We start from the raw sequence: 12,790 nt of genomic DNA on the forward strand, positions 1-12,790 counted from the left end.
CAGGGAGCCGAACGGAGCCGAACGGAGCCGAACGGAGCCGAACGGCGGNCCGCTCGGCCGACCAGGCCTCCGCGCAGCGAAGGAGTGAGAGCGGCCTGTGCTCGGCGTCCGCGGCACCCTGCTCGGGGTGACGTTTCGCAAGGCCGCTGACCCTTCCGTGCCCACTCTTCGCTCATTAAGTAACGATTGCTTGAGTTTTGCAGTCTGGCCGGCCAGAGTTTCGGTCCTGGCTTTGCCGTGAGCCCGGTGGCTTTGAGGTAGATGCTGAACCTCTCTGAGCCTGTTTCCTCTTCCTTAGAACAGAACAGAGGGCGCAAAGTGCCCGAGCTGCTCGCCCGAGGGTGGGATCCGCGTGAGCCCGCGCGTCGCCTTCGTGTGATGGATTGTGCCTTCGCTCGTGGAATCCCCCTGGGGGACCGGGAGGTGGGCTGGCCTCGTATTCGCCGCGCTGACCGCAGGCTCAGGGCGTGGATCCTGGAGGACGCTTCTTCAGGGCTGGTCTCAGGAGCATGGTTTGAGGAGGAAGGAAGTTTCTAGCTTCTTTTTGGAAGTTCTATAGCTGTGAAGGCATTTAGTAAAAAAATATATATATATGTGTGTCTTTTTAAGTTTATTTCTTTGTTTTGAGAAGAGGGGGAGGGAGGGCGCACAAGCAGGGGAGGAGCAGAGAGAAGAATCCCAAACGGGCTTTGCATCATCAGCACAGAGCCTGTTTAGAGGCTGGAACTCAGGAACCCTGAGGTACGGACCTGAGTGAGCTCAAGAGTCCATGCTTAACGTAAACCTGAGCCACTCCGACGCTCCAGTGTGTCGTTTTAAAAAATTAATTACTTGGGGCGCCTGGGTGGCTCCGTCGGTTAAGCGTCCTACTTCAGCCCAGGTCATGATCTCACGGTTTGTGGGTTTGAGCCCCACGTCGGGCTCTGTGCTGACAGCTCGGAGCCTGGAGCTGCTTCAGATTCTGTGTCTCCCTCTCTCTCTCTCTGACTCTCCCATGCTCACGCTTTCTCTCTCTCAAAAATAAAACATTAAAAAAATTTTTTTTAATAATAATTAATTTTTTGAGAGAGAGACACACAGCACAGGGAGGGAGGGACAGAGAGAGAGGGAGACACAGAATCCGAAACAGGCTCCAGACTCTGAGCTGTCAGCACAGAGCCCGTCTCAGGACGCCAACTAACGAGTGTGAGATCATGACCTGAGCTGAAGTTGGACACTTAACCCATTATATACTCTTAACTCCTTTGTTGTCAATTAATTGCCCACACATACGTATGGTTTTATTTCTGGGCTGTCTTTTCTGTTAATCTGTGCATCTGTTTTTATGCCTGTTTTGTACTGTTTTGATTACTGTGGTTCTGTAATATAATTTGAAATCAAGAAGTATGATGCTTCCAGCTTTATTTTTTCTCAAGATTACTTTGGCTCTTGGCATCTTTTGTGGTTTCATATAAATTTTAAGATTGTTGTATTTCTGGGGAAAATGTCACTGGAATTTTGATCAAGGTTGCATTGAATGTATAGATGGTTTTCAATAGCATGAACATTTTAACAGTGTTTTTCTAATCCACGAGTGCAGAACACTCCTTTATTTGTGTCTCCAATTTCTTTCATCGGCATTTTATAGTTTTCAGCGTGAGGTTTTTCACCTCCTTGGTTAAATTCATTCTTAGGTATTTTATTCTTTTTGATGCAGTTGTGAGACTGTTTTCTTTTCAATTTTTTTTATTTTTTTTTATTTCTAGGAGAGAGAGAGACAGCGTGAGCAGGGGAGGGTCAGAGAGAGAGGGAGTCACAGACTCTGAAACAGGCTCCAGGCTCTGAGCTGGCAGTCAGCACAGAGCCCGACGTGGGGCTCGAACCCACAAACTGCGAGATCATGACCTAAGCGAAAGCTGGATGCTTAACCGACTAAGCCACCCAGGCGCCCCTTCTTTTCTTTTTTAAAAAAGTTTTTTTAATGTTTTATTTATTTCTGAGAGAGAGAGAGAGAGAGAGAGACTTCGTGAGCAGGGGAGGGGCAGAGAGAGAGGGAGACACAGAATCTGAAGCAGCTCCCGGCTCTGAGCTGTCAGCACAGAGCCCGACGCGGGGCTCAAACCCACGAACTGTGAGATCATAACCTGAGCCGAAGTCAGACGCTTAACCGACTGAGCCACAGGCACCACGAGACTGTTTTTTTAATTTGTTTTCTGATAGCTCATTATTGATTTTGTATCCTGCAACTTTATTGAATTTGTTTATTCTTAAGAGTCTTTTGGTGGAGTGTTTAGGGTTTTCTATAAATACCGTATTATTTGCAAGTACAGACAGTTTTTTTGCTTCTGTTTGTCTTATTTGGATATCTCCTGTTTCTTTTCTTGCTTAATTGCTTTGGCTAGGACTTCTGGCACTGTGTTGAATAAAAATGATGAGAGTGAGCATCCTTGTTCCTAATCTGAGAGGAAAGCTTTCAGCTTTTCACCTGTGAGTACGACCTAACCATGGGCTTGTTATCTGTGGCCTTTATTATGTTGAGGTACATTCCCTCTCTACCCAATTTTTCAGAGTTTTAATCGTGAATGGGCATTGAGTTTTGTTAGATACTTTTCTCTGCATCTGTCGAAATGCTCGTGATTTTAATCCTTCATTTTGCTGTTGTGTCACGTTGATTGGTTTGTGGGTGTCGGACCATCTTCACGCCCCTGGAATAAATCCCACTGGATCGTGTCATATGAGCCTTTTAATGTATTGTTGCGTTTGGTTTGCAGATGTTTTACTGCGGATATTTGCAGCTGTGTTCATCAGGGATATTGGCCCGTAGTTTTCTTTTCTTGTGGTGTCCTTGTCTGGTTTTGTTATTAGAGTAATTGCAGCCTTGTTGGAGAAGCACTAGAATTATCCGGAAGGTTTTCTGGACCAGAAGGTCCTCCACTGACCACATCTCCCAAAAGGCTGTGTTCAGCCAGGAGCCCAGAGCCGGAGCCCTGCCTTTGGCTCGGACTGGCCTTGTGTTGAAGGGACTGGTGTGGGACATGGCACGCAGGCTTCCTCTCCGCGCTGACCGGGAGGGCGGCAGAGCACGGGCCTCACCTCCCCGAGGGCCGGTCGCCCGCTTCCTGGGAGCGTGTGCCTTCCACGCCCCGCACGTCGAGCAGCCTTGCCGGCTGACTTCCTGTCCTCTGTGCTTGCCCAGGACCCGGCCGGGCTCTTGCCATGGGGCACTGTCGCCTCTGCCACGGGAAGTTCTCCTCCAGGAGCCTCCGCAGCATTTCTGGCGGGGCACCTGGGGAGAGCGCAGACCGCCCGCCCCCGGGGGAGCGTGTGTTCATCAGGGACTTCCAGCACCTGCTGGGGGTGGCTGTCCACCAGGACCCAGCTCTGTCTCAGTTCGTCTGCAAGAACTGCCACGCCCAGTTCTACCAGTGCCACGGCCTCCTCACGTCCTTCCTGCAGAGAGTGAACGCCTCCCCAGCGGGCCACCGGAAGACTTGCACCAAGTAGGCACTCCCTCCTCCCTTGGTGCGGTGGGCGTCAGGGGCCACGTGCCCTGCGTCCTGGGGCTGATCTGGGCACAGGGCGTGCCGGGGAGCCTCTGCAGTGGGGAGACGACCGGCCTTAGAGCAGCTGACGTGTGACCACCAGTGCGACTGGTGTGAGGGAGACAGACAGACGTGCTCGGGGGCGGTGAGGGCCACAGAGGGCTCTGGGTGTAAGGGGACAGCCTCTGGAAGTAAAAGGCCAGACTGCATGCGTGAGAGGTGGCCTGTGGAAGGAGCCTGGTGAACCTGCGTCTTGTTCGCGGCTGGCCCCACTCACGGCCGTGCTGATGCTTTACAGGGTCGGTGCCCAGCCCCCACCGGGGGCAGAGGAGGGAGCGTGTCTGGGTGAGTGTGCCCTCGGTGTGCGGTGGGTGGGTGGGCTCCAGGCGGGCTGGGTGCTGACCGGCCATGGGTGTGGCGTCTCTGTGCCTTTCCTCAGTGGACCTGATCACCTCGAGCCCCCAGGGCCTGCGCGGCTTGGTGGCCTGGGTGCATGGACACGCGGCCAGCTGCGGGGCCCTGCCTAGCCTCCAGAGGACGCTGTCCTCCGAGTACTGCGGTGTCATCCAAGCCGTGTGGGGCTGTGACCAAGGCCACGACTATACCATGGACGCCGACTCCAGCTGTGGCGCCCTCCTGCTGGACAGTGCGTTGGCGGTCAAGTGGACATGGGACAAGGAGATGGCCCCGTGGCTCGCCCAGCATCGGGGGTCCAACCCTACAGGGGCCGCGCCTCACAGCTCCCAGAGCAGAGCCGCCACGGCTCCAGCCGAGACCGAGACGCTGCCCAGCGCGGACGTGGCCCAGCCTCCTTCGGATGTCGGCCCTGTGGGGCCTGGGCTGTGCCCCGCTCTTCAGCCAAGCTTGCCCCCAAGTGGGGCCCCAGGTAGGAGCTCCTCTGGGCCGTTGGATCACGATTCCTAGGCTTGCGCCAGGCAGGGCCCTCAGGGGAGCGGATGTCTGTCCTGTTGGGGGCGGTGTGTGCACGCGGCCGCGCGCAGAGGCCCTGGTGGGGGGAGATGGGAGCCTCCTTGAGCAGCTCCTCACGGGCATCTGACGACAGGGAGGGCCCGAGGCCGCTGTTCCCGCGGGTTTCGTAAAGGCTGCCCAGCCGCCGTCTGGGCTTCTGCTCGAAGCCTGCTTGGGGCCCGGGGGCCAGAGGAGAGAGAAGAACGGGACCCTTGTTGTGGGACCTGGGGTGGGGCGGCAGCTGGTGCCTCTGAGGCCCTTTTGGGCCAGCTGCACGTCCTCCCCTGGGTCCCCGCCAGCGTCCTGGTGACATCCCAGTGGGACTTGTGCGGATAGGCTCCTCTGCCAACTGGCCGAGAGGAAACGCAGGGCCCTTGTCTGGGACCCAGTCCCACAGCCTGTGCTTTGGGTGCAGCCGTTCACGGACTCTGTGTCCGGATGGCTGAGTTGGCTTCCCCTCCCGCTTCCTTCAGCCTCCGTTTGTGCGCCCGTCTGCGCGGCAGCTCGGCGGCTCCTGGTTCCCGCTCTTGGTGGCGCTTTACAAAAAGTGTAGCTGCCCAGATGGTTCCGAGAGAGAGAGAGAGAGAGAGAGAGAGAGACACAGAGAGAGACACACACACACACACACAGAGGGAGGGAGCGGTGCATACAGATGCTGGGAGCCGAGGAGGGAATCGTATCAGAGGGTTTTTAGAACTGCTTGGTCTTTTATTTATTTATATTTTTTATTTTTAGAGAGAGAGAGAGAGAACGTGTGCGCACGAGCTGGGGAGAGGGGCAGAGGAGCGGGGGAGGGGAGAGAGAGAGAGAGCGCGAGAGCGCGCTGGCTTAAGCAGGCTGCACGCTCAGTGCGCAGCCTGACTCAGGGCTCCATCCCATGGCGCTGGGATCATGACATGAGCCGAAATCGGGAGTCAGACATTCAGCCGACTGCGCCCCCAGGCGCCCCAGGACTGCTTGGCTTTTTCAGCTGTGTGCATGCGATGCTTTGATAATAATGGTTTTCTTAACGACTCGGAACACGCACAAAGGGGGCCGTCCCTCCTGACACAGCTGGGTCTGAGCCTCGGGGAAGGGTTGGGCTCGCTGAACCGTCCGCTCGGGCCTGGTGCCACCCGTGCCTGTGCTGGACATGGGGTGGCCTGTCAGGCTGTGCAGGGACCTCGTGGGGGGTGGGACTGGGAGGTGGGCGGGGTTTCAGGCTGGAGGACCCCAGGCTTCCCGCGAGGAAGGCTCTGCTGTCAGGTGAGCGCGGGCCGCCTTGCCGGGGGCGCTGCCCGTCCTCTGTGGTAATGGGAGCCTTGTTCTTTGTTTCTCAGGGCGGTTGGGTGAGAAGCAGGTTCCGTCTTCAACCTCGGATGATCGGGTAAAAGACGAGTTCAGTGACCTTTCTGAGGGGTGAGAGAAGAGTGGGTTTAAATAGCCTAAAATTCCTCCTTGGAAAATCAAACTCCGCCAACCTATGGGCTCCCTGCCCGTGTCCTGGCCAGGACGCTCTCCCTCTCTCAGGTGGAAGGAGAGGAGTGGCCGAGGGCGCCCCCAGGCTTGTTTCTGAGGGGCCCTCCTGGGTCCGCAGGGCCTCCCGCACCCGACGCGTCTGTAGGGGGAGCACAGCCCGGGAGGTGTGGAAGTCAGAGCCCTGTGGTCGCTCCTGTGCTGCTGCTGGCTTGTCTCCTTCAAGGCCATGGCTTTGTGCCAGCCGTAGATGTTACTCAAACAGGGAAGTCCGTCTCTGGCCCTGTGTCATGACGCGATCGTGACTCGGGGCGGAGGCTCTGTAAGGAGGACACACCGCTGGCAGGGGCTGTTCGCGCCTGGGGCCACCTCGTCCTTGTCAGCTGAGCGCCACTCGTGGTGGCAGCCACACACCAGCCGGCCTTCACACCCCTTCCACGCTGCCACGTAAGCTGTGGCTGGAACACAGATGTCCCCTTGTCCAAACAGGGAGACGGACGGCACGATTTTTGGCATGAATCCAGGGGCGTGCCGGTGATGAGTGAGGTGCTGGAAGAGCCCAAGTGGGTTTGCTAGAAACACCCCCAGACCAGGAGGGGTCGCAGGCTGCCCCAGAGGCCACCAGCCAGCCTCCAGTCTGGCCTGTGGGGGAGGCCGGGCCCCGCCAGGCTCGGTTCTGCTTGCTGCCCTGCACACTGGGGAGTTACGCTTTAGGGTGAAGGTTACAGGTATACACGTCTTTTTCTGGACTTTGTGACCTTTGCAAGGTGACAAGCTGACGGCTGACCGGTCAGCTGGATGGGCACTCACAGTTGGGGGGAGTAGGTGGCCCGTAGTCGGAGAGTCCGCTTCGTGAGGAGCCCACCTCCTTGAGGCCTTCGTGTGCTGCATAGGGGCCCCAGAGAGAGACTCTGCAAGTTCAGGGTCCTGGTGTGAAGGGAGTGTGGCTTCTGGGGGGCTGTCAGCTTGCTGGACTTCAGTGACCCTGGGCTGCCCTTTCTGTTAGGAGATGTGCCCAGAGATTTGGGGATTTTAGATTTGTTTTTAGACCTCTTCAGGAGAGCTAAAACATGGAGTATGGACATTTGGTGGTGTTTTTAGACAGGAAGTGTCATCGGAGCTGCCGTGCACCCCAGGCCCTCGCTAACGGGCCTCTCTTCTCCCCTAGGGATGCCCTGAGTGAAGAGGAAACTGACAAGAAGCAGAGTGCCCAGTCCTCAGACGAATCCTTTGAACCTTACCCAGAGAAGAAGTAAGGAGGGCAGTCCTGACGCGTGCCCACGTGGTCTGGGGGGGGCCTCCCCGGGTGGCCTCGAAGCCGACGTCTGCCTGGCAGGGTCACCGGGTGGGAGTAGTGGGGATGGGGGCTCCAGCCTCATCCCCNCTGTGCCGTCAGCCTGGGATTTCCTGCAGGGACCGCCCCCCGCACCTCTTTCTGCTTCTGTGCCAAGCGAGGTCCTCGGCGGCTCGGGGTCCCAGCCCTGCAGCTGCTCTCACATCTGCCTCTGGCACCTCCTTGGAGAGTTGTTCCCGGGGCCCTTGTCTTGACCTTCCCTTTTCAAGGATTTGGGTTTTCTCTCTGGATAGAAAATCCCGGCAGGGAAGGCTGGTGTTCATGGGGTCACTTTTCTCCCTGCCCATGCCCAGGACACCCAGAACACCCGCACTTAATCGCTGCTGCACGTGAGTGTGCTGAGCATTTCATAGTAGAGTGAAAACACAGGAGCGCGACACCATCACCCAAGAAAACACAACGCAAAAATTGAAAAGGCAGCCTGACGTCCTTTTCTTCTTCTTTTTTTTTTTTTTTAATTTTTTTTAATGTTTTATTTCNTTCTTTTTTTTTTTTTTAATTTTTTTTAATGTTTTATTTCTGAGAGAGAGCGTGAGCAGGGGAGCGTCAGAGAGAGAGGGAGACACAGAATCTGAAACAGGCTCCAGGCTCTGAGCTGTCAGCACAGAGCCTGACGCGGGGCTTGAACCCTCGAACCGTGAGATCATGACCTGAGCCGGTCAGACGCTCAACCAGCTGAGCCCCCCAGACGTCCCAGAAGTTTTTTATCTTGATGAGGTCCCAGTAGTTCACTTTTGCTCTTGATTCCCTTGCCTTTGGGGATGTGTCAAGTCAGAAGTTGCTGCGGTGGAGGTCAAGGAGGTTGTTTCCTGCTTCCTCCTCTAGGGTTTTCATGGTTTCCTGTCTCACATTCAGGTCCTTCATCCATTTTGAGTTTATTTTTGTGTATGGTGTGAGAAAATGATCTAGTTTCGTTCTTCTGCATGCTGCTGCCCAGCTCTCCCAGCACCATCTGTTAAAGAGGCTTCTTTCCATTGAATACTCTTTCCTGCTTTGTCAAAGATTAGTTGGCTGTACATTTGTGGGCCCAGTTTTGAGTTCTCTACTCCATGGGTGTATGTGTCTGTTTTTGTGCCAATATCACGCTGTCTCGATGATGACAGCTTTGTAGTAGAAGCTAACGTCTGGGATGGTGATGCCTCCCGTTTTGGTTTTCCCCTTCATTATTACTTTGGCTATTCGGGGTCTTTTGTGGTTCCGTACAAATTTTAGGATAGTTTGTTCTAGTTTTGAGAAGAATGCTGGTGTAATTTTGATTGGGATTGCATAAATGTGTAGATTGTTTTAGGTAGCAATGACATTTTAACAGGATTTATTCTTCCGATCCATGAGCATGGAATGTTTTTCCATTTCTTTGTGTCTTCTTCAGTTTCTTTCATAAGTTTTCTAGTTTTCATCATACAGATCTCTTACATCCTTGGTTAGGTTTATTCCTAGGTATTTTGTGGTTTTTTTGTGCAATTGTGAATGGAATCAGTTTCTTGATTTCTCTTTCTGTTGCTTCATTGTTGGTGTATAAAAATGCAGCCAATTTCTGTACATTGATTTTGTACCCTGTGACTTTGCTGAATTCATGGATCAGTTCTAGTAGGCTTCTGGTGGAGTCTGTCGGGTTTTCTACGTAAAGTGTCATGTCATCTGTGAAAAGTGAAAGTGTGACTTCTTCTTTGCCAATTCTGATGCCTTTTATTTCCTTTGTTGTCTGATGGCTGATGCTAGGACTTCAGCACTATGTTAAACAACAGTGGTGAGAGCCATCACCACTATTTCTAAACTCCATCGTCCCAGGCGGAAGCTGTACTCACTGAGTAATGGCTTCTTCCTCCCCATCTCCTAGGCTCTGGCCTCCACCAAGCTGGTTCCCTCCAGGTACCTCACAGGAGTGGAAATGTGTGTTTGTCCTTTTTGATAAGCTGCTTCCATTTAACATCACGTTTCTGAGATGCACCCGTATTGTGACATGTATCAGAACTTGGCTGACAGGGGGGCCTGGCTGGCTCAGGCGGTTAAGTGTCTGAGTTTGATTGCGGCTCCGGTTGTGAGCTCACAGTTGTGAGTTTGGGCCCTGAGTTGGGCTCGGTGCCGAAGCTGGAGCCTGCGTGGTTGGGTTCCTCTCCCGCCCTCTCTGCCCTTCCTCCGCTGCGTGTGCTCCAGGGTGCGCCTGCCTGTGTGCGCGCACGCGCTCTCAAAATAAATAAACGTTAAACATTAAAGAAAAGAACTTGGCTGAATAGGATATTCTCTTGTATGGATCGACCACAGTTTGTTGATCTGTCGTTTTGGATTGTTTCTACCTTTTGGCTTTTGTGAATGATACTATGAACACTGGGCCACAGGTACCTGAACGAGCCCGTTCTCCGGGTGCACCAGAAACACAGCCTTCGGGCCACACGGCGGTTCTGGGTTTAACTCCTTGAGGAACTGCCTTACAGTTTCCCACAGCAGCTGCACCTTTTCCGCGCCCGCCAGCAGTGCACGAGAGTCTGATTCCTCCACGCCCTCGTCAATATTGGTTTTTTCCCATGTGTTTAATTTTGAAATGTATTTTATTTTTTACTTATTATTTTTTTAAGATTATTTATTTTGAGAGAGAGAGAGAGAGAGCATGGATGTAGGTAAGAGGCAGAGAGAGAGGATCCCAAGGAGGCTCTACACTGTCAGCACGGAGCCCGACGCAGGGCTCAAACCCACGAACCGTGAGATCGTGACCTGAGCCGAAGTCCGATTTAACCAACTGAGCCACCCGGGCGCCCCTGCTTATTTTTTAAACTGAAGTACAGCTGACCTACTGTGTTAGCGTCGGGCGTGCGGCACAGTGACGCAGCAGCTGCCTGTGTTGTGTCATGCTGCGTGCTTCGCGAGCGTAGCTCCGTGTGTCACCGTGCAGCCCTGTGACAGCACCATCAGCCCCATTCTGTGCTGCACTTCCGGCTCCACACTCCAGGATTGGAAGCCTGCACTTCGCACTGCCCTGCACCCGTTTTGCCCCCACCCCCCGCGCCCCATCACTTCTTTGTATTTATAGGTCTGTTCCAGCTTTGTTTTTAGATTCCACATACAGGTAAAATCATGAGGTATTTCTCTCAGTTCACTTAGCATAACGCCCTCTAGGTCCATCCGTGTTGTCGCAGATGGCAAGACTTTCTTTTTTGTGGCTGAGTTATGTTTTAGACACACCCGTATCTTTTCAAATCAGTGTTTTCTTTTTTGGGGGGCAAATACCCAGTAGTGGAATTACTGGATCATGTGATATTTCTGTTTTTAATTTTTTGGTTAATTTTTAAGAAGTTTTATTATTTTTAAGAGAGAGTGGGGGGGGGCACCTGGGTGGCTCAGTCAGTTAGGTATCTGACTTTGACTCAGGTCATGATCTCCTGGTTCAGGAGTTCGAGTCCCGCATTGGGCTCTGTGCTGACAGCATGGAGCCTGGAGCTGCTTCAGATTCGTGTCTCCCTGTCTCTCTCTGCCCCTCTCCCACTTACCCTCTGTCTCTCTCAAAAATAACAACTAGTAAGAAAATTAAAAAAAAACAAAAAAACAGCACGAGCGAGGGACGGACAGAGAGGGAGGAAGACACAGAATCGGAAGCAGGCTCCAGGCTGTCAGCACAGAGCCCGACATGGGGCCTGAACCCCATGAGCTGAGAGATCGCGACCAGAGCCTAAGTTGGACACTTAACCGACTGAGCCACCCAGCCACCCTGTGTGGCGTTGTCTTTGATGTCATATTTACAGAACTGTTGCCACATCAAAGGTTGTGTTTTCTTCTAAGAGTTTGAGGGTTTTAGCTCTTAAAATGTAGGTCTTTGATCCATTAGGTTGTGTATATGGTGGAAGGTAAGGGCCCGTGTACGTTCTGGGGCACGTGGGCACCCCGTTTTCCCAGCACCATTTGTTGAAGAGACTGTCTTTTCCCCATTGAGTGGTCTTGGCGCCCTTGTCAAAAGTCAGTCTGTTGTTCTTATGTTGGTTTATATTTGGTCTCTCCGTTCTCTTCGGTTAGTCTTTCCGTCTGTTTTGTGTGCCAGCACCACACGGTTTCATTCCTGTAGCTGTGTAAGAAATTTCGGGATGCAGTGTTAAATCCTGCAGTCCATAAACACGGGATGTTTTTGTACTTACTTAGGTCTTTAATTTCAGCAGCGTGTTGCAGTTTTCAGTGTACGGGTTTTCACCTTCTAGGTTAAATTTATTCCTGCATACAGCATTTTATTCTTTTCGATGCTGTTGCAAATCAGTTATTTAAAAATTTTTCATGTTGTTCGTTGTTACTACGTAGAAGCAGAACTAGTTTTTGTGTGATTTTATACACTGCAGCCTTGCTGACTTTGTCTATTTGTGTGTGTGTGTGTGTGTGTGTGTGGATTCTTCAGGGTTTTCTACATACAAGATCGTGTCATTTGTGCACAGAGGGAATTTTCCAACAGCAGCAGTGAAAACGGTGCCTTTGTCTTGGTCCTGATCTGAGGGCAGAGCCTTCAGCCCTTCCCTGCGGAGAAGGACGTTCGCTGTAGGCCTGCCGTATAATGCAGCTTCCCTGAAGCGGCTGATCTAACCAGGGAAGGAAAAGTGTGCGTGTGTCTTCACTAGGCCTCACAGGGGGCTAGTTGCTACACCGGAGCTAGTCCTTCAGGGGCCTGCCAGACTGACTGGAAGGTCCTCACTGCCTGCTCCCAGCCCTGTCCCCAAGATCAAACTGCTCCCTCCGGGTCCCCGCCTGCTTCCCGGAGCTGTGCACCTCCCAGCGGGTTCCAAAAGTGTTGATTCTGGTCTTTTTTTTTTAAATGTTTTTATTTCTAGGAGAGAGAGAGAGAGCGTGAGCAGGGGAGGGTCAGAGAGAGAGGGAGTCACAGACCGAAACAGGCTCCAGGCTCTGAGCTGGCAGTCAGCACAGAGCCCGACGCGGGGCTCGAACCCACGAACCGCGAGATCAGGACCTGAGCGAAAGTCGGACGCTTAGCCGACTAAGCCACCCAGGCGCCCCGATTCTGGTCTTTTTTTCTGGCCTAGTGGTCACCTTGATGGAGGGACCACCCCTAAAGCCTCGCCGCGCCACCATGACGCCTCCAAGTAGCGTTTGGTTTTGAGGTTTAAGGAGTGGATTTGTCCTGACAGCCAGCGTGGTCCCCATTCCTCGCCTTGCTGAGGCGGCAGTACAGAGGCTCGGGCTTTGCCGGGCGTGTTCTCACTCTGGTGGCGAGGGGTTGGTCCGCAAGGCCACCAGTGAGCACGGGGACGGAGGCAGGTTGGCGTGGGAGCCTGACACAGCCACCACCCCTCCCCCTTGAGAGAGAAGCCTGGGGAACAGGGAGAAGCGTCATGGAGTCTGATGACATCGTTCCTTCTTCCCCCTTCACAGGGTCTCTGGTAAAAAGGGTGAAAGCAAAGAAGCCAAGAAGGCTGAAGAACCAAAAATGCGCAAGAAGCCCGGCCCCAAGCCGGGCTGGAAGAACAAGCTTCGCTGTGAGAGGTGAGGGCCTGGGGGCCGGGGG

General features: G+C 53.5%; 1 protein-coding gene across 1 annotated transcript in view; it reads left to right on the top strand.

The window, feature by feature from the left end:
• The first annotated feature begins 65 nt into the window (after positions 1-65).
• The window catches only part of ZNF276 (zinc finger protein 276), a 15,255-nt gene continuing 2,530 nt past the window's right edge, over positions 66-12,790 (top strand). The window contains exons 1-6 of the mRNA XM_077754139.1: positions 66-3,479; positions 3,820-3,866; positions 3,961-4,407; positions 5,810-5,888; positions 7,114-7,197; positions 12,658-12,768. Coding sequence (XP_077610265.1) covers positions 3,196-3,479; positions 3,820-3,866; positions 3,961-4,407; positions 5,810-5,888; positions 7,114-7,197; positions 12,658-12,768 — 1,052 coding nt within the window. The 5' untranslated portion in view covers positions 66-3,195. The remainder of the gene's footprint in view (positions 3,480-3,819; positions 3,867-3,960; positions 4,408-5,809; positions 5,889-7,113; positions 7,198-12,657; positions 12,769-12,790) is intronic.

Source organism: Crocuta crocuta, unplaced genomic scaffold, assembly GCF_008692635.1.
Source record: "Crocuta crocuta isolate KB4526 unplaced genomic scaffold, BGI_CrCroc_1.0 scaffold61, whole genome shotgun sequence".
In the NCBI taxonomy this organism is placed as follows: Eukaryota; Metazoa; Chordata; class Mammalia; order Carnivora; family Hyaenidae; genus Crocuta; species Crocuta crocuta.